The 22,317-nt window shown below is 38.2% G+C and overlaps 1 protein-coding gene across 5 annotated transcripts in view; it reads right to left on the bottom strand.

Moving 5' to 3' along the window:
• Positions 1 to 3,815: 3,815 nt before the first annotated feature.
• The window catches only part of CDK13 (cyclin dependent kinase 13), a 53,414-nt gene continuing 34,912 nt past the window's right edge, over positions 3,816 to 22,317 (bottom strand). For 2 of the 5 annotated variants that reach the window (XM_072328483.1, XM_072328482.1), the window contains exons 6-14: positions 20,793 to 20,982; positions 18,926 to 18,982; positions 15,890 to 15,991; positions 15,700 to 15,777; positions 13,528 to 13,644; positions 12,386 to 12,517; positions 9,917 to 10,122; positions 6,474 to 7,031; positions 3,816 to 5,315 (exon numbers count right to left, since the gene is read on the bottom strand). In XM_072328483.1, coding sequence (XP_072184584.1) covers positions 4,459 to 5,315; positions 6,474 to 7,031; positions 9,917 to 10,122; positions 12,386 to 12,517; positions 13,528 to 13,644; positions 15,700 to 15,777; positions 15,890 to 15,991; positions 18,926 to 18,982; positions 20,793 to 20,982 — 2,297 coding nt within the window. In that variant the 3' untranslated portion in view covers positions 3,816 to 4,458. The remainder of the gene's footprint in view (positions 5,316 to 6,473; positions 7,032 to 9,916; positions 10,123 to 12,385; positions 12,518 to 13,527; positions 13,645 to 15,699; positions 15,778 to 15,889; positions 15,992 to 18,925; positions 18,983 to 20,792; positions 20,983 to 22,317) is intronic. The other 3 variants (XM_072328486.1, XM_072328485.1, XM_072328484.1) reach the window with 2 other exon arrangements.

The following is a 22,317-nucleotide window of genomic DNA, read 5'->3' on the forward strand; positions in this document are numbered from 1 at the left end:
TACCAGCCTCTTAATGGAGCTGGAGAGGAGAACAGCAACCATGCTCCTGCTTGGCCAGAGCTAGCAAAGAATGTCCTATTAACTGTACCCTGCCCTAAAAACACTCAGGTAGGAGATGGTTGAAGCTGCAGCACCCTCCCACTCACCCTCTGACTTGCACCCCAGCACGCAGCCATGCTCACAACACCGCTGCCAAACCATGAGCTGCCAGCAGTGAGCATTTGCAGTTCTTCAAGAAGCGGCAGAGAAGTTTGAATAATAAACAACATTTTAACATACTGAAAAATCACATTCCCTCGGATCTTGAGAAAGCAATTAATCCAAAGCTCTCTTAGAATCCCCTTTGATAACCGAAGAAGAAAAACAGCGAGAGACTTCAAGTTTTCATGTATTTTATTTACAAGCCACACGATACATTTATATACAAATGGCTTAAAATAACGAAGGGTAAGCAAGCTGAAGCATAACAGTTTGATTATTTTAAATTACGTTGTCTTGAAATAACTCCTGCAATAAAGTATTCTTCACCCTGATAAGCAAAAGTTAGTTCGACTTTAACCCAAGGTCATTTCAATTTTAAATACAGAACTCGTATCACTTTTCTGTGATTCTCTATCTTCTTAACACACTCATGTATGAAGAACATCCCACAACCATCAAGAAGGGAAACAGCCAAATTTCCTCCTATACAAACCCTGTAACAACAGACTGGAGAAATGCTGCATGTAAAATGCTCGTGCGTTTCATTAACTAAGAAAATGCAAGAACTACATGAGACTTCCTCTCTTGGAAACAGAATTCACGGTCTGAGATCCAGTTTGCCCACAGACAAGAGGTATCGTGTATCCTCACTGTCAGTGACCAAACAGACCCTACTGCAACCAGAACTGGCCTGTAGCAGGGCCCAGCAGGAGGGCAGAGCTCCAAACTCTGGAGAGCTCAACACTGCGGCACTCGGCACCTCTGCTGTCACACTGCTGTGGCAAGAAGAAAATTCAACATAGACTTGTTTTGTGGAAAAAATACAGAAATTTGCCATTTAATTTCCACCCACCTCCCCAGGGATATTAACACTTAAAGACATGTATTTTTACACCCCTTCCCAAACACCATTCCTTCTTCTGTTTCAGGCAACAACCAGCGATCCATGATAGAAGTCAGTTCCTTTCCCTTTGGCCGATTTTAAGTGTTCTAGCACTCTAAGCCTCTTAAGTCACATCCACAGCAGTCCAGTCGCGCTCACATTTCTCCTCTTGGTATGGCTAACGACTGCTCAATATAAATAATGAACACTTGCTACTCCACAGTCCATGGTTACAGTACTTTGCTATGTTTTAGAAACACAAACACACAACACTTACTTTTTTGATGTGGTGTCCAGGTCTCTGTAGCACACTTTGGAATTGCAGCACAGAAAATGTAAACCCAAAGGAAGGTGGGAAAGTAACAAAAAGCCACGGGCTCCAGAGAAAAACACGCGGCTTTCAGAATGCCTGCTACTGCGGCAGAAACGCAACGGCCACACGAAGCCAAACGTCGCACTAGCACTGACTCACTCTGCTAAGTAACGTTTGTTCGAAAGGGTCAAATTCTGAACCAATGTAAGCACCTCGTAATATGGTACAGTAAAGAAATGTTGATAAATCGCACGCAGGGCCAGCACAACCAAAGGTGGGCAGTCCTCGGGCCTGGACAACTCCTAGACCAGGCCCAGCCCAGGGGAAGCCAGGCAGATCCCCAGGCTGCAGAGAAGGCAGCAGCCTCCTTCTTCAGCCATCATCCCATGCTGAATGCCCCCCTGTGCTACACCAGCACCGCTGTCCCAGGCAAACAGTCTTCGGTCACAGGCTAGTAATCCTTAAACTGAATCTGGGGAACTTTGCATCTGTAACAGTGTACAAGTTTTGGTTTAGATCCATCTGGAAGTCAGCTGTCTACTCCATCTCCTTTGTATCCATCACAGCCACAGTTAGTTACCCACGTTGGCTTTGTTTTTACATCTGAAGACTAAACTCCATCTCAGCAGAACAGTGCAGCAGCAGAGTGATGCCAGCCAGCAACGGTGCTGCACTGCCTCTCCTTCACTTACAGACTGACGGCTCTGCATTAAATGAACTAAAATAACCTAATGTTTACCTCCAGGAAGGATGCAGGAGGCATTATAACTGCCTTACATTTTTGTACTGAAAGACAAACAACATAGTCCTCCTTGAAATCTACCTTCCATTTTAACTTGCCTGCTTTTTCTTTTTCATATTGGAAGTGCAGTAGAGTAACACTAGATTGCATGTTTCTAGTGAAAACAATGGCCTAAGAGCAATAAAAGTCTTGCTTGACTCAAAAACCAACAACAACAACAACAAAAAAAACCTGTCTGAACCTCCTGGGAATTTTTTTCTATCAATTAGTAAACAAAAAAGCCTCTACTGACACTGTCTGTACCTAAATGGGAATAATGATTTCTGCCTTTAAATTTCAACTAGCAGAAAAATGTTACTGGGGTGTGCCCTTATTCAAGGAAACCTACCTAGTGCACCGCCACTGTCAAGCTGTGGTTTTCCTAAAGCACACGGCCACAAGCGTTTGTTCCTCACTGTCTGGGTTGATTCTGTTTTCAGAGGGCAGGATTCCCTTCTGTGCCTAGTGAAGGCAGCTGCTGGGCTTACAGGGACGTCTCCATCTCCCATCTGCCAGATCCTCACTCTACGTAAGTCAGCACAGTGACTTTCTCCATGCTCTGCAACGTGGTACTTGGCCATAAACAAGAACCAGGTTTTTAAATTAAAACAAAACATCAACAGCTTTGGCTTCTATTCTGAAAGTCCAAAAAGTCACTGACAAGACTACATTTGAAATAGTGTAAGTAGAAATTTTACTTTTTAAAAAGTAATAATTAAACACTCAGTTACATAAGGTACCGATTTGTCAACTGGATAATCAGTTGGAAAATTGTTTCCAATATGGGCTTTAAAAACATTCTTTTACGTACATGCAAAATATAACCATACCTCCTCTCTGCAGGAGAGGGACCACTTGTCATCACAGGAAAAAAAAAAACCATGCTCGATGTAATGATGATTGAGGAGTGGCTCTTGGTTAATTAAGAGTTTTCACTACAGTTATTTTATCGGTTGTTCAGAGAGACTCAAATCCGACACTAGAATACTTGGTGGAACAGCAGATACGAGGACCATTAGTTGGCACAATCAAGAGTTTACAGAATTAAAACTAGTGTAAAATGTTTGCTTTAAATACTGGTCATTGTCCTTTGTTTACTTCCCATAATGCAGTAGTAGTTGTCCTAAGAAAGGAGATAGCGTCAGCTTTTCACATAACAGTAACTACTGCTGTTGACATTCGAGAGGAAAAAACCTTTTCACCACTTGGAAAGGACATAAGAAGCATAGTTTATTTGGCAGAGGAAGTGAATCAATTACTACAACTCCAAAGAGGAGCTGAGGAAAAACTACGCTCTTCTCACTTTTGTAGCTTCTTACCAAGTTCAATTTGGAGATTATGACTTGATCAAGATAAGATTAGATGTCTAAATAACTGGTCCACATGAAGTAAACAACACAAAGTTATGACCTATTTGAGTTTCCTATTATTATCTGATCTTCTTGTTAACTACCTAGGTTTCAGTATTACTTTAGCATTGATTTATAGAGTACTTCCAACTTTTGCAGACCTTAAGCTTACGTGTTAAGGCACTTACCATTCAAGTAAAACAGTTTATATATAAACAAGCCCGGGAGATGGAGAGAACATTTTACCAGAACATCCATTCTTTTTTTCTTTTCTTTTTTTCTTTTCTTGGAAAGAAAAAAATTAACATTGACCAAATATTTATAAAATTTTGCATCAAGAGAAAGGTTGTGTTTTATTATCTGAAATGAGCACAAAGTACGCCTTCCACAATAACACTGAAAGCAGTGCAATGACTGACAGTGACCTTTGACTAAAGGTAGTTCTGTAAAAAGAAAAATACCAAACAAATCAGTGCCCTGCTTTGATTGTTGTAAAATTCTTTTTTTCTTTTTTCTTTTTTTACATAAAAGTTGGTCCAAACTTACAAAAAAAAGCACAAATGTGCATAGTTCAGAAGATCTGAAAGAGTGCCGTAAAAAGCTGATGTCCCTAAATTTAGCATCCACTTAAAACTGCCAAAATACAAAAAAAAAAAATTAAAATAAAATAAAAATTAAAATAAAATAAAATTCAGAACTAGTTTGTGAACATGTACAATCAATTCATCTATTTTTCAGACAGCATGAGTTTTAAGCATCTGTAACTTTTCCTACTGTATGCAAGACCCTTTTCCACATAAAAATAAAGCTGTTGAATTAATATTATTCAAGTCTGTTGAACTGCTGCTGCTTTAAACTGCAGCTAGGGAAAAAAAAAAAAAGAAAAAAGTTTTTCCAGATAAAAACGATGTGCCTGAGGAAAAACAGATACTCAAAATGGTAATCCTCTGCCTCGCCCTCTCACTGCGGATGTACTAATGTGCCCCCTATATCCTTGGGAGTAGCCAGGTCCTTGTGCAGGAGATGTCCAGGTCTGTCCATGCATGTGGCTGATGCCACTGGGATTTTCCTGTAAGTTACTTCCATAGCTATAGTTGTGCATCTTAGTAGGCAAGGAATGAGTACTCTCCGGCCCCACAGAAGTGTCCCTGCTGTTCCCCAGGACTGAGATTGGGCCGTGACTGTATTCAAACCTATGGTCTTTATCTCCGCTAAATAGCATGGGGCCAGTGTTGAGGTAAATGTCTCCAAAACCAGTTACTGAGCTGGGAAAGGACTCTGAAAAAGCAGACGGAGGAGGGGCACCACCCGAGTGAGATGAAGCAGTACTGTAGTTATCCAAAGGCTGAATATCTGAGTTTCCAAGGAAGCTCCTTCGTTCTAGTGCTCCTGACGACCCACTTCCTATGCCATCGCTACCGCCATAGTGAGCAGAGGAGAAGGTAGATGATCCAAAGTTGTCCTTGTAGTCTGGGCCTGCTACATAGGAGTCTCTAGCCTGGTAATCCACACTCGTCTGTACGGGCTCCTCTGTTGTTGCCTGAGCTTGATGCTGAGCGAGCAGCTGCAGAAGCGCCGCTTTCACTCCCGCATGAGGATCTGTTCCTGAAGAGTTAGTTATAGGCAAATGCTGGTTCTCTGTCCGATAATCAAGGTCTTCGTCAGTGAGAGGCGGGGGCTCTGGGGGTTCTGGGGGACGCTGGTCTGGAGGCAGGATTCGAGGGCGTTCCTGTTCCGGCGTTCGGTTCAGGAGCCTCATCTCGGACTGCCTAGCCAAGTCCTCTTGACCTACGCAGATGAGAAATAAAAGCTTTGGAATATAAGTATGCAAAAACAACACCAGAATGGAAAGAGCTCTTTCCTAGAACATCAGAGAGGTTCATTACTTCAGTTTTTGTTAACTTATCAGTTACGTTTTACTACTAGTTATTTTGGAGTAGGCAACAGCACACTTGCCTTAGGAAAGCGACACAAGGTTCTCCTCATATTAAGATTACCAAGCAAGCAAAGTTTAAGAAAAGCGGTGCACATTCCTTAAAAAAATATATTCTGCAATGGAGAAATGCTAGAAGAGTGAACAAAAATATCTGCAAATGGCACATATCAGAAAAGGTTTTAATGAACAGAAGATTCAGAGAGCTGCAAAACTTAAGGTTAAAAGCAAATAAGAAACAATCTTAACACCCTGCTGCAAAAAACCCACTCCCAAGCCACTTCAGAATATTTCAACAGCTGCACACAGCACACATCAATAAACCACGATAGATGAAATAGCAGTTCAAGATGACCAAAAACAGCTCTAAATATCAGGACGACTAAGGAAGTCACTACTATAATCCAGTGGAAGCATTCAGCCATGTGTGCTACTGACAGTTACAGGCAACCAACTTCAGAATCTGCCACTAAGAAACTGCTCTACTCAGCATTTAAAAAAAAAAGCAAGCAAACAAACAAAACCCACAACCTTCATCTCAAAATAGGCTTTAACTAAACACACGGTCAAACTCAGTAAATTTGATCTAAGAATTCAATAGATGAACCGGTCCTCTCCATCACCAGCACCAAGAAAAACCCAAACTACCATAAAAAGCAATCAGGGCAACCGTTTCATCAGAAAAAGTACAGGTGCTGTATGCCTGTTAGAAGGACCATCTTTTGATGTCAGTATGGCACCTACTACATTAAGTCCAGCCAGGCAAATCTCCAAACCAGCCAACAAAAAGAAACAAAGAAAACCAACTAAACCAACTAACAACACAAATGCAGCAGCTTGTGTTGTTATACTTGAAGAGTCACAATGCAAAGAAAGTAAGCAACAAAATTGCTGTAATAATCTCTCCTGTACTCACATAGACTGGTAACGTTAAGAGGTTAACTCTTTACCCCCAAACTAGCTGCCATCACAGCTCAAGATACCTGTTGCTTAGCAATAAAAGCCTTCAGTACCTGCAGGCGTATATAATGACTTGATCAGATGTGGGTAACCGGTTGCTGGAGATTCCATGTCGTCCCGGCTGAGAGATGCAGGAGTGGTTGGCTCTGGAGGCTGCCTGAGTTGTAACGACATTTCATTTCCTGATCCGTTTTCCTTCTCCTCCAACACCAAATCTTTTTGTTTTGTTTGCTGAGCCTTTATTAACTGAGACAACAGAACAGCAAATGCACTCTGTACAGCTGCCTGGGCAGCATCAGTTTCCACTTTAGGCTGACTCAGCTGAGCAGGTGGTACAGGAGGCTGCGTGACCGTCGGCTGTTTTAGGGACTCCTGTTCCGGCGGTGGTGGTGGAGGCGGCGGCGGCTGCTGCTGTTCTGACTGTTTTTCACCTGCTGACAAAATTCCAGCAGGAAGATTTATTTTATTTAGTTGCTGCTGAGTCTCTGGGTTTACCTTAATATTCAACACTTGGGCAAACTGTGCCAAACTAACACTTGTTTTAGACTGTAGCAGGTTTAGCAGGATTGCCACTTCATTCTGGTTTAACTGCTGTCCAGAGCTTGTTTTTGCTAAAGACAAAAAAGGTGTTTTTAAGAATTATACAGAATTTTCATATTTCAGAAACTCAAAATTAAGACTAATCTAGCATGGCTGTCACAACTGGCAAAGCGTGGTTTTGGACAACATAGAAATGGAATGCTTTTACAGATAAACTGCCTTTGGGGAAGTATCTATAGGAAATGGAATAGTAAGATCCAATATAAAGAAAGTGACTTCCAAGGGGCACACACATGCACTTGGACAGATGAGATACATCAAGCTGAAGCTCAATTTTCCACAATACAACTAAGCTGGGGCTTAAGGCCACCTGCTTTAGGCAGCTGTAAGATTTCCAATCCCCACAAAATTTCCTATCCTTGACATATCACATCCCTCTGTTAAAAAGTGGCCATCTGCAAAACGCATTCCCAGTCACATTCTGGCCTGTCTAATTCAGCATCTGGATTCTAACACCTGCTCAAGTGACCAGGCTGTAGGTGAACCAGAAGCTAGCAGTATCAGTGCAAGAAAGCAAATGCTGAGCTTGAAGGACAAGTCAATATCACTGAGTAGCATGAAAATGTAGGTTTGTAAGGTACACTTGTTTGTTTGTTTTATATAACTGTGTTTAGTTGACACAAGTAAGAGGAGATTGATGAAGGAGAAGAAAGGAAGTCAGAATATAGAAGTATTTTCTGATTTTCAAGCAGTCACTGCATTATTTTATTTTGAAAGGAGAAATGAAGCTGCACGCCCCACAACTAGATGGATCTAAAGAAAGAAGGTGAAAATTAAAATGGATGTGTTTTTCTCCAAGTCTGTGTAACCCAAGTCAACGTGAGCATATTCTGCCTTCCTGCTAATACACTAAGACATTCATTCCTGGCAGATTCAAAGCCACACCTGAGAAAAACAGTCACACAAAAAATTAAGTAGTTGCCTTGCAAGACTAAGAAGAGCACAGCTGGAAAGTGCTGCAAAACTCACAACCAATTAATTACCCTACTTGTGGATGTACACCAGGATGCAAACACTTGGACTCTACTCTGGAAGGTTCTAAGGACTTTAAATATTTTAAATGTCTAAATACAAAATTAAAACCATCTTTTATTTAGCAGTAGATAAAAACCATTATTTTTAATGCCTTGTAATGCTGGACTTCACCCAGCTGTCACGCTGAACAGTATTATGTGATATCTGAGGATGGTATGCTCAAGAAGATAACAAATTACATTCAAAATTCTCTCAGCTTGTCAGTGTGCAAATTCAGCAGAAAGTGCCCCCAAAGGGTAACTAACCTACCTGTTACATACTCTTTGGCTAGTTTCAAGTCCATTCCAAGAACAAACTATACTCTGGGAAACCTATCAGTTTCTACCAGAACAAAATGAATGAGCTGTATGCAGTTCCTGTTAAATTATAAGATACAATAACCAGGGTTCTCTGTCATGAAGCAGAACATCAGCGATTTATCTAGTTTTAACCTCTTTTTGGCACACACACACAAAAAAGCAACAGTTTTGTTTAAAGCATGCATTTTCCATTTGTACACTTAATCCTTTAGCATGCCTTATGGATAATTTTAACTAAGGTTTACTAGGATTTCAGGAAGAGCTGCACTTAATACAGAAAACACCTATATGCTGAACTGTCTAAGCTCCAATGAAAATTTCTTCTTTTATACCTAGATGTATTTTTCTACCCAATTATGTGCAAAAGGTATTTCAGTTCTGAAAGGTTCCTTCTCTTTTTTTTTAAATGTTTCATTTTAATGTCTGATTAATACAGTAGGCCGTCAACATACTAACTGCTACAGAAGCACAAGGAAAACTACTACTATCCACTGGGCTTTAAGCCTCAGTTTTCATCTGTGGGGAAAAAGGGCTACAGAAAGACATCTTTGAAAATACAGCCACAATATTAGTTCAGAGTGAGTGGCAGAAGCTCACAGCCAGCTTATCAGCTCAGAGTGAAAAACAGAATGAATAGGAACAAGAAGCAATAACCTGTGGTAAAAATACAATGAAAATAACAATATGTACATATTTAACATTCATCTTTGCATACTATATTTGGAGTTCTGCTCCACCATGAAATGAAGAGTTGATTCAAGACAGCTAGTATTCAAGAACTACTATGCTTAGTGAGCCATGTATTGTTTTTCTTCAGATGAACATCTGTGTAAGTGTCATAGGATTTAAGGTCACTTTGTGCAATTAAAAATGGTCTAAACTAAACTTACCAGGTATGTGTTCAATGCTGATCATCTCAATTGGTTTCCACATAAGGAGACCATTACTCTGCTATTTATATTATTCTTCACTACATAAGCATCTAAGCAAGACATTTCAGTTAAGTTTCTGAATTACTGGCTGTGTCAGCTGCAGAGGTAGTTAATACTTTTTGATAAGTTATTTGGGTGGTTGGTTTGTTTTTGTTTGTTTACTGTTTCTTTTTTGTTGGTTTAGCCCAAACAGCTTGGAAAGATGAAGGCTAAAGTGACGTATTGAGGTAATCTCTTCTATTTGAAGTGATGGCTGTTATAAAGTCTGCCTTCTTGTCAATTTATCAGTACCAAAGTTCCCCCAATCTATGAAGACTATGATGAACTTAGAGTACAAACAAACTAGTAGGATTACAGAAGATTTACTGGTGAGCAAGGGATAAAACCCCCTCAAAAATACAGAGCAAGACAGTTGCTCTGGTTTGATTTAAAAAAATAAATCACGTGAATAAAAAGGAATGCCTAGTTCCCAAAAATAAAGGCAAATCTTTTGTAACAAAGATTTAACTTACAATAATGTTCCCTCCTTCAAGAATCCAGGAGACGTCAGTACTCTGAAAATAACACCTAAAATTTCTAGAGGTGCAATCCAAGCAGAAAGTAATTTTAAGAACTGAAAATATTACTGACCAAGTGCTACACTAGAGTTGCCCTGAGTTTTGAGTTGGGAAGAAGTTTGCATGCCTTGTGGGGTGTTAGTTCTGCTCTCATCCATGCCTAGAGACAGATCCTTCCTAGGGACTTTAGTCGCTGTTGCATCATCAGTCATGCCCATTTGCTTCTGTCTTCTGCGTTTTTTACTCCAGAGCTCATGGCAATCCTGCCACAAAGGAAGGCTGCAAAGAACGATTAGAGATCGTCAGTTTTATCCAGATTTAAAAAAAAAATGTTTTTAACCACTGTGGTAAAATACACATTCAAATTATGCATTACACAGCATTTGAAAAGATGAACCTGCTGGAATTTAGAAATACATCAGGAAACATCCAAAGCCAGATATGCTTTCCTGGGTAAAATCTCCTTTTCGTTGCCTATTTCACAAATGCAGGTCTTTCTGGCAGAGAACAGGAACATGCATCTTACTATGAGAATCAATGTCATTTTCTTGCTTGTATAAGCACCACATCTGTGCAGTTACATTTGTTCACAGTAACAGATATGGCTATCCAGTATTAGTAACCATACAGCATAGGCAACTGAGAAAAAAAAAAAATGTGGCAGGAATAAGCAGTACCTAACACTACCAAATTTAGGTTGCTAGGAAGAACAAGAACCTCTAGTCCTTTAAGACAGATAAAAGCAGGGGAAAACTATCTTCTACAGAACTCATCTGACATTAGTTCAGTCTTCTGATTATTATTCCTCCTACAAGCATCCCAATTCAGATCTCTTGAGGAACACAGAATCCCATTCCATAGCTTATGGAAATACTGAGATATGGCATTAAAACAGGTCCTTCTGTTTTCCCTTTACATATTACTAGTAACTGCCTGAGCAGTTTTCTCACCCAGGACCATGTGAAAAATGAGGTGACAGATGATAAGAATCACTGGAAAGGAAATTCTGACAGTTGCTTTCTACATTGTCTTCCTCCACAGAACAGCAGGTCAAAAGACCTGTCAGGTATTTAGTCAACAACAGCTTGGATCAATCAAGAAACTATGAGAATTATCCTACTGTACTTGCAATCAGCACTGAGCATGGTTCTTCCAAGTGAGCAACCTTATTCTTTCTTGAGAACTCATCATTTTCATTTCACTATGACAAATGTTGGTGTCAGTTTTTAAAGGGATACCAAAGGACAGTTTGTTTGTTTGTTTTTAATTTTCCTACATCAGTTTCTAGAATAGGTGTGCTATCAAGGCCCTGACAAGAAGAAGAAATTTTCTTCCGATTCACTTACTTCAAAACGCATTAGCAGTAAAGTTCTGAGATTTTAATGAGCAGCTTAATATTTAATACTGCTGTTTAGTAATATTCAGATGATGGAAAAATACTCAGTCTTACGCATCAAGATCATTACTACCTTCTATATGTAACAGGTAAGTCTGGAGAGGTTTTTAACGAAATTCTTAGATAAAGCTCAAGTATTTTTTCCAATTGGTAACTAATTAAAAAGAAGTCAGCACAGGCTGTCTCGAAGGTACAATTTATTCAGACTATTAGATGTTCTGTCATTAGACAGTTATCTCATGGGAAAAGTTAAACATGCAGACTCTGTAGATGTTTTTTCATTGCTTTTACTTGGGGCTTGTTCCAATACCATTTGTACTGCCTAAAGTGACAATCAAGTAACTGCAAATAAAACTATTGAACACTGCAATACATTTCTACTCAGAGGAGAGAAAGAACAAACAAAAACCCACACAAACAAAAAACCAGGCATCTCATTTGGCACAGTAAGTCATGTATGATATTTTACCTTAACTCTCAGATACCTTTAAAGAATTCTGCACCCAACGTTATTCTATCATTGTATGGGACCTGTAAGATCACAGCCTGATTGAGCACCTGTTGAAGAAGCACAGCTAGCCCTGGAAGCACAGGTGGAAGCAAAACCCCGGGTCCACACCTCCCTAACCTCATTTAAGGGCTGTCAGCAAAGAGAGAAAAATCTCTATTCAGATATTGCTTCTTTCTGGGAGTTTACAGCAAGCTCTAGCCTTCAGAATGGGGTAAACTATTCTTTTCCTATTACTGTCTTTTGACTGATACATTTCATGGGTTATCCTGAGACTTGTCAGAAGCAATTTAATACCTCTTTGCCTGAAAAAAACATTAAAGAAGGTAATTCAAGTTCACGAGGGGCCCCAAAGCCCTAGGAAAACATGGACACCAATAAACAGATACATTCCTTTTTTAAAAATGACAATAATGGTCACTAATGCCAGGCACATCAATTCAAATTCATCCTGAAAGCTACTGATACTGTGACATGCGAGCCATAAAACTGCATTTCAGTGCAGAATCACCAACTGTACATATTGACAATTCTCATCTACAACAAGCTACTTTAACTGAAGCACAATGAGCTTAATGAAGTCAGTACATGTTACAGTTTCGTAGGTGTAAAGAATATTACTAATGGAAATAACTTACTCTGGGGGAGGCATTTTAGATGGTTCCACATCTCGCAGAAACTCACACTGAAGAGCTTGTTCAGCTGTGCAGCGCTTGCTGGGATCCAGAGCAAGCATGTAATCAAACAAATCTAATGCAGCTGGTGGGATGCTGCAAAAGAACATAACAGAAAAAAACATCAACTGTTTTTTGAATCACATACTTCAGTGAAAAGCTTTAATAAGAACACCTCTCTAGAATAACTAACACCTAAAATGAAGCCAGGGCTTACACTTAAGAGGCAAATAAAGTTCATCTTTACTGACCTCTGTTAACATAGAAACCCAAATGCATTTTTCTTTCTGTTTTTTGTTTTGTTTTCTTTTTAGCAGAGGTGAGAGTGACTGTGGGCAACTGTGTTTATGTGGCTGACTTGCTTGAAATACTGTTCTTACAAAATCATATATAACATTAAAAAAAAAAAAAAAGAAAAAAAAGAAAACCCAACACACTTGAAGCCAAGACAACAGTATTACTTGACACTCTGGAATTTAGTGTACAGAGAGGTGCAGTTCTGTATGGACCAATCAAAACAACTCTACTGCTTTAGGAAAGTCTTGTTAGTTCAAACAGGATGATACATTTATCTTAAACCCTGAAGCAGATGAAGAAAGGGAATAATCCCTTTAAATTGAATCTCCATCTGCTTTCCATAACTTTCATATGTGATATTTGCACAAAAATGGTCCAGTGGTACACAGTATTTTAGAATACATGGTTCAGATAACTCTTGTGTTGAATGAATTTATGACCCAGAAGACTGTAACATTAACCAGACTTCATATTTGGCTGTAACCAGTTGTCCTAATAAAAAACAATTAAGTACTCCAAGCTGTTTTTCGGACAGGGAAAGCAAGCAGGTGTACCAATCATGGAAAACAAATGTCTCCTTAGGTGAAAGCTGACAGGTGGCTGAAATTTTAGGGCCTTCTTTCTCCCTTCTTGAAACTTTATTAAATAAGGGTTAATACAAGCTCTGCAGGAATCCTCTAAGAATCTAAAGCCATTTTTCTTTACACATGACTGTTTTCTGGAAACTGGCTGAACATACATCAAGTTCATAAAGATGCCAGGAACACTTAATGCTGTTACAATTGACTAAACTAATCCTTTGTCCTTACAATGCAAACTCTTCTCTCAGTTTTCGACGATACTGCTTCTTTGGTTTCATCGTGTTGAAATAAGCTAATTTTATAACATCAGGCCACACTGCTGGACAAGGACTCCCACAGATTCGACTGCACAAAAAGAGGGGAAAAGAAAGGTATGAGATCCAAAAGCACAGGTGTTCACAGCTGTTGTTTTATTCTTAGAAGTACAGTACATACAAAACTCATTTTCTAATCTTAAAATTCAGTTTCACTTAGCTAAAATTTGTCTACAGTATAAGGCTTAACACCAGTAAGGAATGGTTAATTATCTAAGAAAGGTAACTACCCTTCACAGACTAAACTTCACAAAATCCACTATTTCTGTGTCCCATCCACTCTAAAGCATCTCCTGCACAAAAGGTTACATTCTGAAAATTAACTATGTCTGGACACCATTCCAGGTATTTGATCTGAAGAACAGGATATCCCAGATCTAGGGTGGGTGCTGGGCTGTTTCCGTGAAGAAAGAAATATCAAATGCCTGAAGAAGTACTAACTTGCCTGAAGAAGTACTAACTTTTTAAGACTAACAAGAATTTAGTTGACAAAGATGCTCTTGGAGGAAAAACAAAAACAAGTCAAGTCCTAAGGGTAGATACAAGCTTTAAGTAGCATAATCTTGCATATTTTTATCTTTGCTTTTTCACTTCAGTTATTAGTCTTCTGTGTTGGGCCTAATCTATCTCCATATATGGAATTGTCCTTAGCCTCACTCCTCCCACACTGTCCGTGCCTGTTTTGTCCCATCAAGGATGGTAGCACAGCCTAACACCACACTTCTCAGCAGAAGAATGGGAGTGGCAATTTACCATGCAATGTTTAAGACATTTGATGAAGGCAGTCATAAAAGAAAAACTTGCTAAGAAAATATCTTTCCCTAGTTCAACCTTTTGCATTTATTTGATTTAAACTGCTTGCGCAAGAGATCTAAGGATGAATTAATTATGTTCCTAATGCTACACAAACTAATCTGACTATGTTTGAAATACATTACTTTCAGGAAAATATAAATAAATTCTATCTTTTTCTAACAGAATTTACTTCAGTTCTATCTTTGAACATTAAAATTAGAAAGAATTAAATGTAGAACTGTTGACTGTAACATGATGGTTACAAAGATTGTGTATAAAATGATAAAATAAAACTGATATATTACACTTAAACAGCCTCCAAATGCATAATACTGAATGAAATGAAGAGGAAAAATAGCTACAAGCAGCTATCTGCCAGCATTCTTCTAGCAGAAAGAAATCTAGGAGGTAAAATTTCTGATGACTGTACTCTCACTGCCATCTAGTGGACAAAAGCAAAGATTTCCAAAATCAAGACGTTCCTTCTACCAAGAACGATCATTGGTATGTTGTGCACCTCCTAAAAGCTTTATTTCTCATCAGCTAGTAAAACATTACACAGAAGCATACTGCCATTTAATCTATCTTGAAAAACATTTCAATATATAACTTAACATTTTTTAATACTTTGATTTTTAAAATAATTTTATTTACTCTTCTGGTTCTGTAAGTTCTACAGGACTCACCCTCTTTCCCCCTTGTTTTTAGGAAGAGAGTCTCTCCTCACTTACGAGGTCAACTATGATCAAGAGCAATTTCTGCTTGCAAAATAAAGGGGAAAACAAGATGCACTGGTTCCATGGAGTTATAAACATGCCATGCTAAAATTTACTGAGATAATGAAAGAAACAAAATATTCACCTCCATAAAGTGTCTGGCAGTTTGTAAGGGAAGAGAAATATATGAAAATATTAAAGCCCACGTGTGGGAAAACTCAATGCAGGATCTTAAGGCAAGTAGCATACAAAGCACCTACTCCTCCCAAACCTGTTATCCTTAATGACCATGTTTTCTTTTGAATTGCTATAAGGATTTTATGTTGCCATCTTAAAAAGGAATTACATTCCCTTACAACTTCAGTAATAGGACAAGTTCCAGCTGCATTTTGAAACACTTCTCCACATCCAAGCATAAGACACTTACTTCTATGTGCCTCTGAAAACCACTAATATCTCACTTAGGATGATAATCAAGTACTTGTAAATGTTAGCAGTGTGTTACCCTTGTTTTCAACGTGGAAAAGATTGGCAGTTTATCAGGCACCTACCATGTTGTAGTGCCTGCTAGTTACCTTATAAGTTCCAGCTGAGCAAGTTCTTGATTTGCTTGAAATATTGGCTTTTTTGTAAAAAGTTCACCCAGGATGCAGCTGTAAAACAGTTTTATACAGTTTCATCAGTATAACTTCCAGTACAGATTGACAGAAATATTTATTGCCAGCTTGTTGTTATGCTTGCTATACTTCTGTACCAAACTCTTACCCACAGCTCCAGACATCGATAGCTGGCGTGTATCTTTCTTCTCCAAGCAGAAGTTCGGGAGGCCGATACCATAATGTAATAACTTTGTTGGTATATGGTCGGCTGTTGGGGGGAGCAAAAAAAGAGGACTATCATTTTGCTACAATCTCATTTCTGAAAAAAAAGTGATATTTTGAGGGATTTAATTCTGTGGTGTTATTTAAGGACGGTGTTGTCTTCCCTTTTTTTTCAGTTCTACAAAGCTGCAACTGCACAAAAGCAACACAACCATCTGACCAAGACTACTGAAGCACCGAGATGGCTAGGTGGTTATGTGAGTCCTGTATTTCAGATAATTAAACAGCAATACTGTTCATTCATTACACTGCTAGCCATTTCAGGAAAAAGATCTGCTTCGATAAAAAAGTGATTTCTTAACAACTGCTCATTATTTGAACACTGAACCCAGGATCTCTACAAACATTCTGAAAAGGAAAAAAACTGTCACTCTCCTCTCTGGAAAGAAAGAACAAAGCCTCTCTTTCAAACTACTATGTCCTTCAACAACTTTGAATTCTAAGTCTGGACCATTTCTAATATATTCCTTTATTTCAACATTTTTAATTCTTTACAGTTCTAACCAGAAGTTCTGGTCATTGTGAATAATCCTTTCCATCCTGACACTAATGTAAGAATTCCACTATCTTAGACATGCATTTTCTGTGGACTGGCCAAGATACAGCATCAACAGTTCAGAATGGGAGTCATAGCAGATGTTAGGGTTGGGCTGTTTTATACTTAGTTTTTGCTTTGTTTTTAAAGAAAGGGGGGGTGGGGGGAAGGGAATGGGACAACAGTAGGGTGGTTCTCAAAAGTGATTAAAAACATCATTCTAGTTTTAAGATCTCAAGCTTACCAATACTAGGTAAGTCCAAAGAGAAAGCAGAGCAGTGTTAACAGCAGTTAACAAACTGCATATTTGTGAAGCAAACATCCATCTTCAAACTGTTTACATGGTATGGACTTTCTCTACAGATAAGCCATTCACATATATATATATATATATATATATATATTAGTATATTGTCCTTTTTGTTTGAACAGCTGTTTTCTCACACAATCTGTCATATCTCTACTCTAAACATATTAAAGCCTCCAAAATAACACTTGAAGAATAAACTAGAATAACTGGAACTCAGTCACAATTTTATTTTCACTCCATTATGCTCCGACTAAACTCTGTAACCTTTTGAAAAATGTGTCATTCCAACAGCAGTAAAACAGAAGTAAAATACATAAACATAATCATCACTTATATGCTTGTTGGTGTATATCAAGTACTGAGCTTACACCAATTTTTCATGTTTTGTTGCAGGTCAGAAGCTATTCAGAATGAGAATAAACAACAAAAGAATTGCCAAAAACATACTAATGAGATTCAAATAATCTTCCCAAGCTCAATTAGCGATTTTATTAGTGAGAGTAAGTACATTTTAGTCTCGTTTAATTTATCTATAATGAGATAATGTTTTCACATTTAGTAAAATCTTATTTGCATTGTAAGGATGTTGAACTTTCACTCTCTCAATTCTTAACCTTCAGTTCTACAATCAACAATTAAATTAGAAAAGATATTAAAAGTAATGACAGTAAACCAACAAGAAGTCAGCTAGGTGAAGATTAAAATAGCTAGGTAGGATGGCATCATCTCTTTAATTAAAACTTTAAATAATTAATGTACTTTAATTAAAAGTACATACAAAATGAAAGTGAATTAGAATCACAGAACCAACAAGATTGGAAAACACCTCCAAGATCATCCAGTCCAGCTGTCTACCTACCACCAATATTTCCCACTAAACTGTGTCCCTTATTACAACATCTAAATGCTTCCTAAACACCTCCAGGAGAATGGTAACTCGAGCACCTCCTGGGCAGAGCATTCCAGCTTCTGATCACTCTTTCAGAGAAAAAAAATTTCCTAACATTCAAACTGAACTTCCCTTTGCATAACTTGAGCCCATTCCCTCTAGTTCTACTGCTGTCTACCAGCTCCTCAAAACTATCTTACCCCAACACTGTACTCCAAACTGTTTCCCTAGTCGTTACTTAAGCACATGCGCCTGAAGTAACAGCTCACAAGACAGTGAAAATAACACTGTTGCATCCAAGAACATCCGAGGTCTTTGAGAAAATAAACTCATAAAACTGAAAAAGCAGATACAGTTTCCCGAATTAGGCATGCAGAACTCAAAGTAAGCTTAAGTACTTAACATTCTCAATATCCAGCCAGCCATCGAACATATCTATGTAATCAACATTCAACCTTAATTTTGAAAATCTCAGTCCAAGTAACAAATACATAACACCACTGTGTGTGTGTGTGTGTGTGTGTGTGTATACATATATATATATATTAAAGTTCTTAATCATAAAAGCTGGGCACCTGTTTCCTGGAGTACAATTGAACAAGTACAACAGAAGCACAAGTCACAAGAAGTTTCAGAATAGCTTTTATTTAAACTTGTATCTCTGTTTCCAACAGATGTAACAGGACTGACTGCCTGAAGAACACAATAAACCTCTTCAAATTTAAGATTAAATCTTACACAAAAGTAATGCTAAAAAAAAAAAAGACAGTAAATGGATATGGATTTATGTCAGCACAAATGTCACTGTTCCTAAATAAACCTTTCCTAGGTACATCAACAGAAAGCAAATATGTTTACAGGACCATAAACTAACATTTAGTAAAAGCCTACAAGATGTAACCTACTTAAAACTGCAACTCTTAATCTCCAAATTATATATGGTCCCTCTCTACAGGTATTTATCCGCAATAGTCAGAATGGCAATACACTTGTACAAAGGGAGCTTTGTGTTTGTATGCTGGTAAGATAACATGCACTTCTTTCAATTTCCTAAGCAATGCTACTTATGTTACAGTACAATAACATCTCCAGACAAACAAATAGGGTTTTTTTCAGCCTTCGTAATACTTAAGAGTTATGAAAGACGTACCTCTCAATGCTTTTTCACAGTACAATTGTATCTTACCTTTCCTCTGAGTTGTACAGTCGAGCAAGCCCAAAATCCGCAAGCTTTATCTGCCCTCTGGTGGAAAAAGGAAAGAATTATTTAGGAGTTAACCCTGCGAAAACTAGTTGAAGTTTCAGATTTTCAGACAGCTGCAACTGAGCTTCAGGAAATGCCTTACAAATCATGTATCTCTTCAATTAATAAATACGCTAACCTACTCAGTATCAAAGAAAAGTAAGCAAAATTAGATACAGTGACAAAGCAGAATTTACATCAGTGCATGCTACTCAAAATTTAGGGTGTATATTGTTAAACATTCAAACTAACAACTCTGCAGGGAAAAAAAAACTGATGGAAGAAAATTCTTTATTTTTTGATCCTTTGATAGTTGAAGTAATGCTAGCATAAGGATCTGTACAGAAAAGCAAAACAAAACAAAGAAAACTAGCAGCAATTCTACTTCCTTCTAGGAAGTCTAACCACTGTTTTGTTCTTCTGAAGCTTAAATATGGCCTTGAAATCAGGATAACCAACCAGATAAGAGCTTCTATTTTTGCCAGCAGCCAACCTGCTGAATGACACAAACCCTAAGCCCTTGAGTTTTCCCATATATGAGAGGAAATGTGGGTGATACAAAGCCTTGCCCGGCTTTCTTCATTTGCTTTTGCCACATACACTTTCACTACTTGATGAGAAGCCTCACCATCTATAAAGCTGAGATGATTTAAACATAAAGCAATCTGCATACACAGAAAACATTTGACAGTGTTGGCACTGCCTCTACTGTAACGTGCTCTTCTACAAAGTCAAGTTATACCTCAGCTTCTGAGCTCCCAGACATGCACAGTGACAGCATCACTACTGGACTAACAGAAAAGAAAGATAGGGTGAATGGGCAAGGTGAGAGATGTGGAGGTGTGTGTACTCTATATCACATTCTTGCAAGTTTGGTGGCATCCAGAGCTGAAAACAGTCTAACATTAATTTAAAAAAAAAAAAAAGGCAAAAAAGGGAAAATTCAATTTGGACAAACCTGGGACAAAACTAGGGCCCTACTAAATAAGATGCTTGATCCATTTTGCCCAGTATTTTATCTCCAGCAGTGGCATAAGCAGATTTTTAAGGAGAATGTGCAAACCTTCCCAGCTTTGAGGCTCACCTTCGTTGTACTCAAGAACCACTCAGGATCACTGAGATACAGGTATAAAAACTGAATACAGAGACAGAAGTTCCACACAGCAACAAAGCACTGTATCTCACTCTCAGTATCCTCCCTAACAGTGAGCTGCAGTTGTGATTTTAATTTCTGCTGCTGTTGCATATTCAACAAAAGCTTGTTTACTAATATGTTTTTTGTTTTTTTTAAGCCGCTTGTGATGACAAATTCTTCTCTCCCTTTGATCATAGCTGTAATTGCAAGCCAAAATATGACTGAAAATGCCTAATCAAATACTGTTTTAAAGTTTTACCCTGATTAATGAGGGTGAAGACTTCTGAATTCTGCCACAAGAAAGCAGCCTTTCCACACTTCATTTTGAAATGATGTTAAGAATAATACACAAACGTATTTCCTAAAACTTTAACTTTTAACGTGTTGAACTCAAGATAACTTTTCCCTGTACTCTCACTTAACAGACACGAGTTTTAACCTTGCTATTTTAACATACAAGTTTAAAAGATAACTGCCAGATCCAGCATCAAGAAGAAATATTACCAGATTGTTATTTTACAACTGACTTCTAAATAAGGTAGGCAATCAATAAAAAAAAAAAAAAGCAAAAAACTTTGTCTCATGGATTAAATCCAGTGAACTGTAAAGATTATAAAAAAGATTTAAATAAGATCCCAACATACAACATTTACATACTAGAAGTGTTAATCATACCTATTATTTAGTAGAATATTTGAACATTTTATATCTCTGTGCAAAAAGTTCTTCTTATGGCAATAGGCCAAACCCTCCATCAGCTGCCTCATAAATGATTTTATGTGATTTTCATTAAAATGAACCAAACCAGATTCCAGCAGTCCCATCAAGTCATGGTCCATATATTCAAATACCAGATAAAATGCACCTAGAAAGGAGAAACAGGAAACAGAGAGACTGATTCATCAACAGTCCAAAAACACCGTTATTCTCTACTTTTGAAAGTGGAAATTGTTTTTCATACAACTATTACATGGGCTTTTTTTGTATTACTGTTTGTAGTTGCACCTCATTTCCTGTAACAGCAATAAAATAATCTAATGAAGTGTTTCCATAATATTGCCTTTCTGCTTAAATAATTATTCTAATCACTAAATGCTTGTGAAAACAAAAAATTCTACAATGCAGTGCTTTATCTTACATAAACACGTACTCTCCCTATGGCTCCTCGTCAAAAACACGCTGCAGGCAGAGTCACAAGCCACTAGATCAAGTACTAGATCAGACTGTCCAGGGCCCCAATCAGCCTGGCCTTAAACACCTCCAGGGACAGATCATCCTCTCTGGGCAACCTGTTCCAGCAACTCATCACTCTATCAGTATCTGGCCATATCTCATGTTAGCTCATGTTATTCCATAAATAAACCCATTGAAGCTACAGGTTTTTGATATACACAAGTGTTCCTAAAAAGGAAACATTATGTGCACCTGAGGCAGCAATATCCAACCAGCAGCAAGATGTGATGTTTAGCATTGATTCTTAACTCTAGGGCTGATACAACACATACCCTGCAGAGCACTGGTTGCGAAGCAGAAACTACATTTAGTGGGGTCTGTCTACCTTCCATTTTCAAAAATCTCCCCAAGAGATTTCAAAGCTATCACTTTATAGTGAAAGAAGCTTCTGCCCAACAAGAACTCAACACAGGTTCTAGCTTCCAAATGAGAAGTTCCAATTCAGAAGCTAGCAAAAGTCTTGTAGCAGCAAGGGGAATTCAGTTTGCTAAAACACACATTCACAGCCAGATTATGCCAAACTGATGTGCTTTCTTGCACAATGGCTGAAAATGAGAAGGAAAAGAGCTATCAAGTTGAAATTGTGTCTAGGATTTAATATTTAAACAAACAGGTAAAAATTACACATTAAATGTGAAACTTAAGACAAAGATCAGTGAAAAGCAGTTAAACTATGGGCCACTGCCCAGGAGACAGAGGTTTGTGGTTTTTAATCCATCTCTTTTTGCCCTGCTGTGGACAGCAAGATGGAAGCAGTAAAACAACACTTATAAAATACCCAACCGGGTGCACAGAGGAGGTGGAGCAGAAGATAAATCAACCAGATGCAACACAGTCCCACCACTTCAATAAAATGAAGGAAAGACAAGCATTAACAGCTATACAGCAACAGAAGCCTGCTGCATTAATATCCATCTAAACCATTCACCAGTTCACCTCACCAGTCCTACACAGTAAAGCACAGAGG

This window comes from Excalfactoria chinensis, chromosome 2 (genome assembly GCF_039878825.1).
Source record: "Excalfactoria chinensis isolate bCotChi1 chromosome 2, bCotChi1.hap2, whole genome shotgun sequence".
Taxonomy (NCBI): Eukaryota; Metazoa; Chordata; class Aves; order Galliformes; family Phasianidae; genus Excalfactoria; species Excalfactoria chinensis.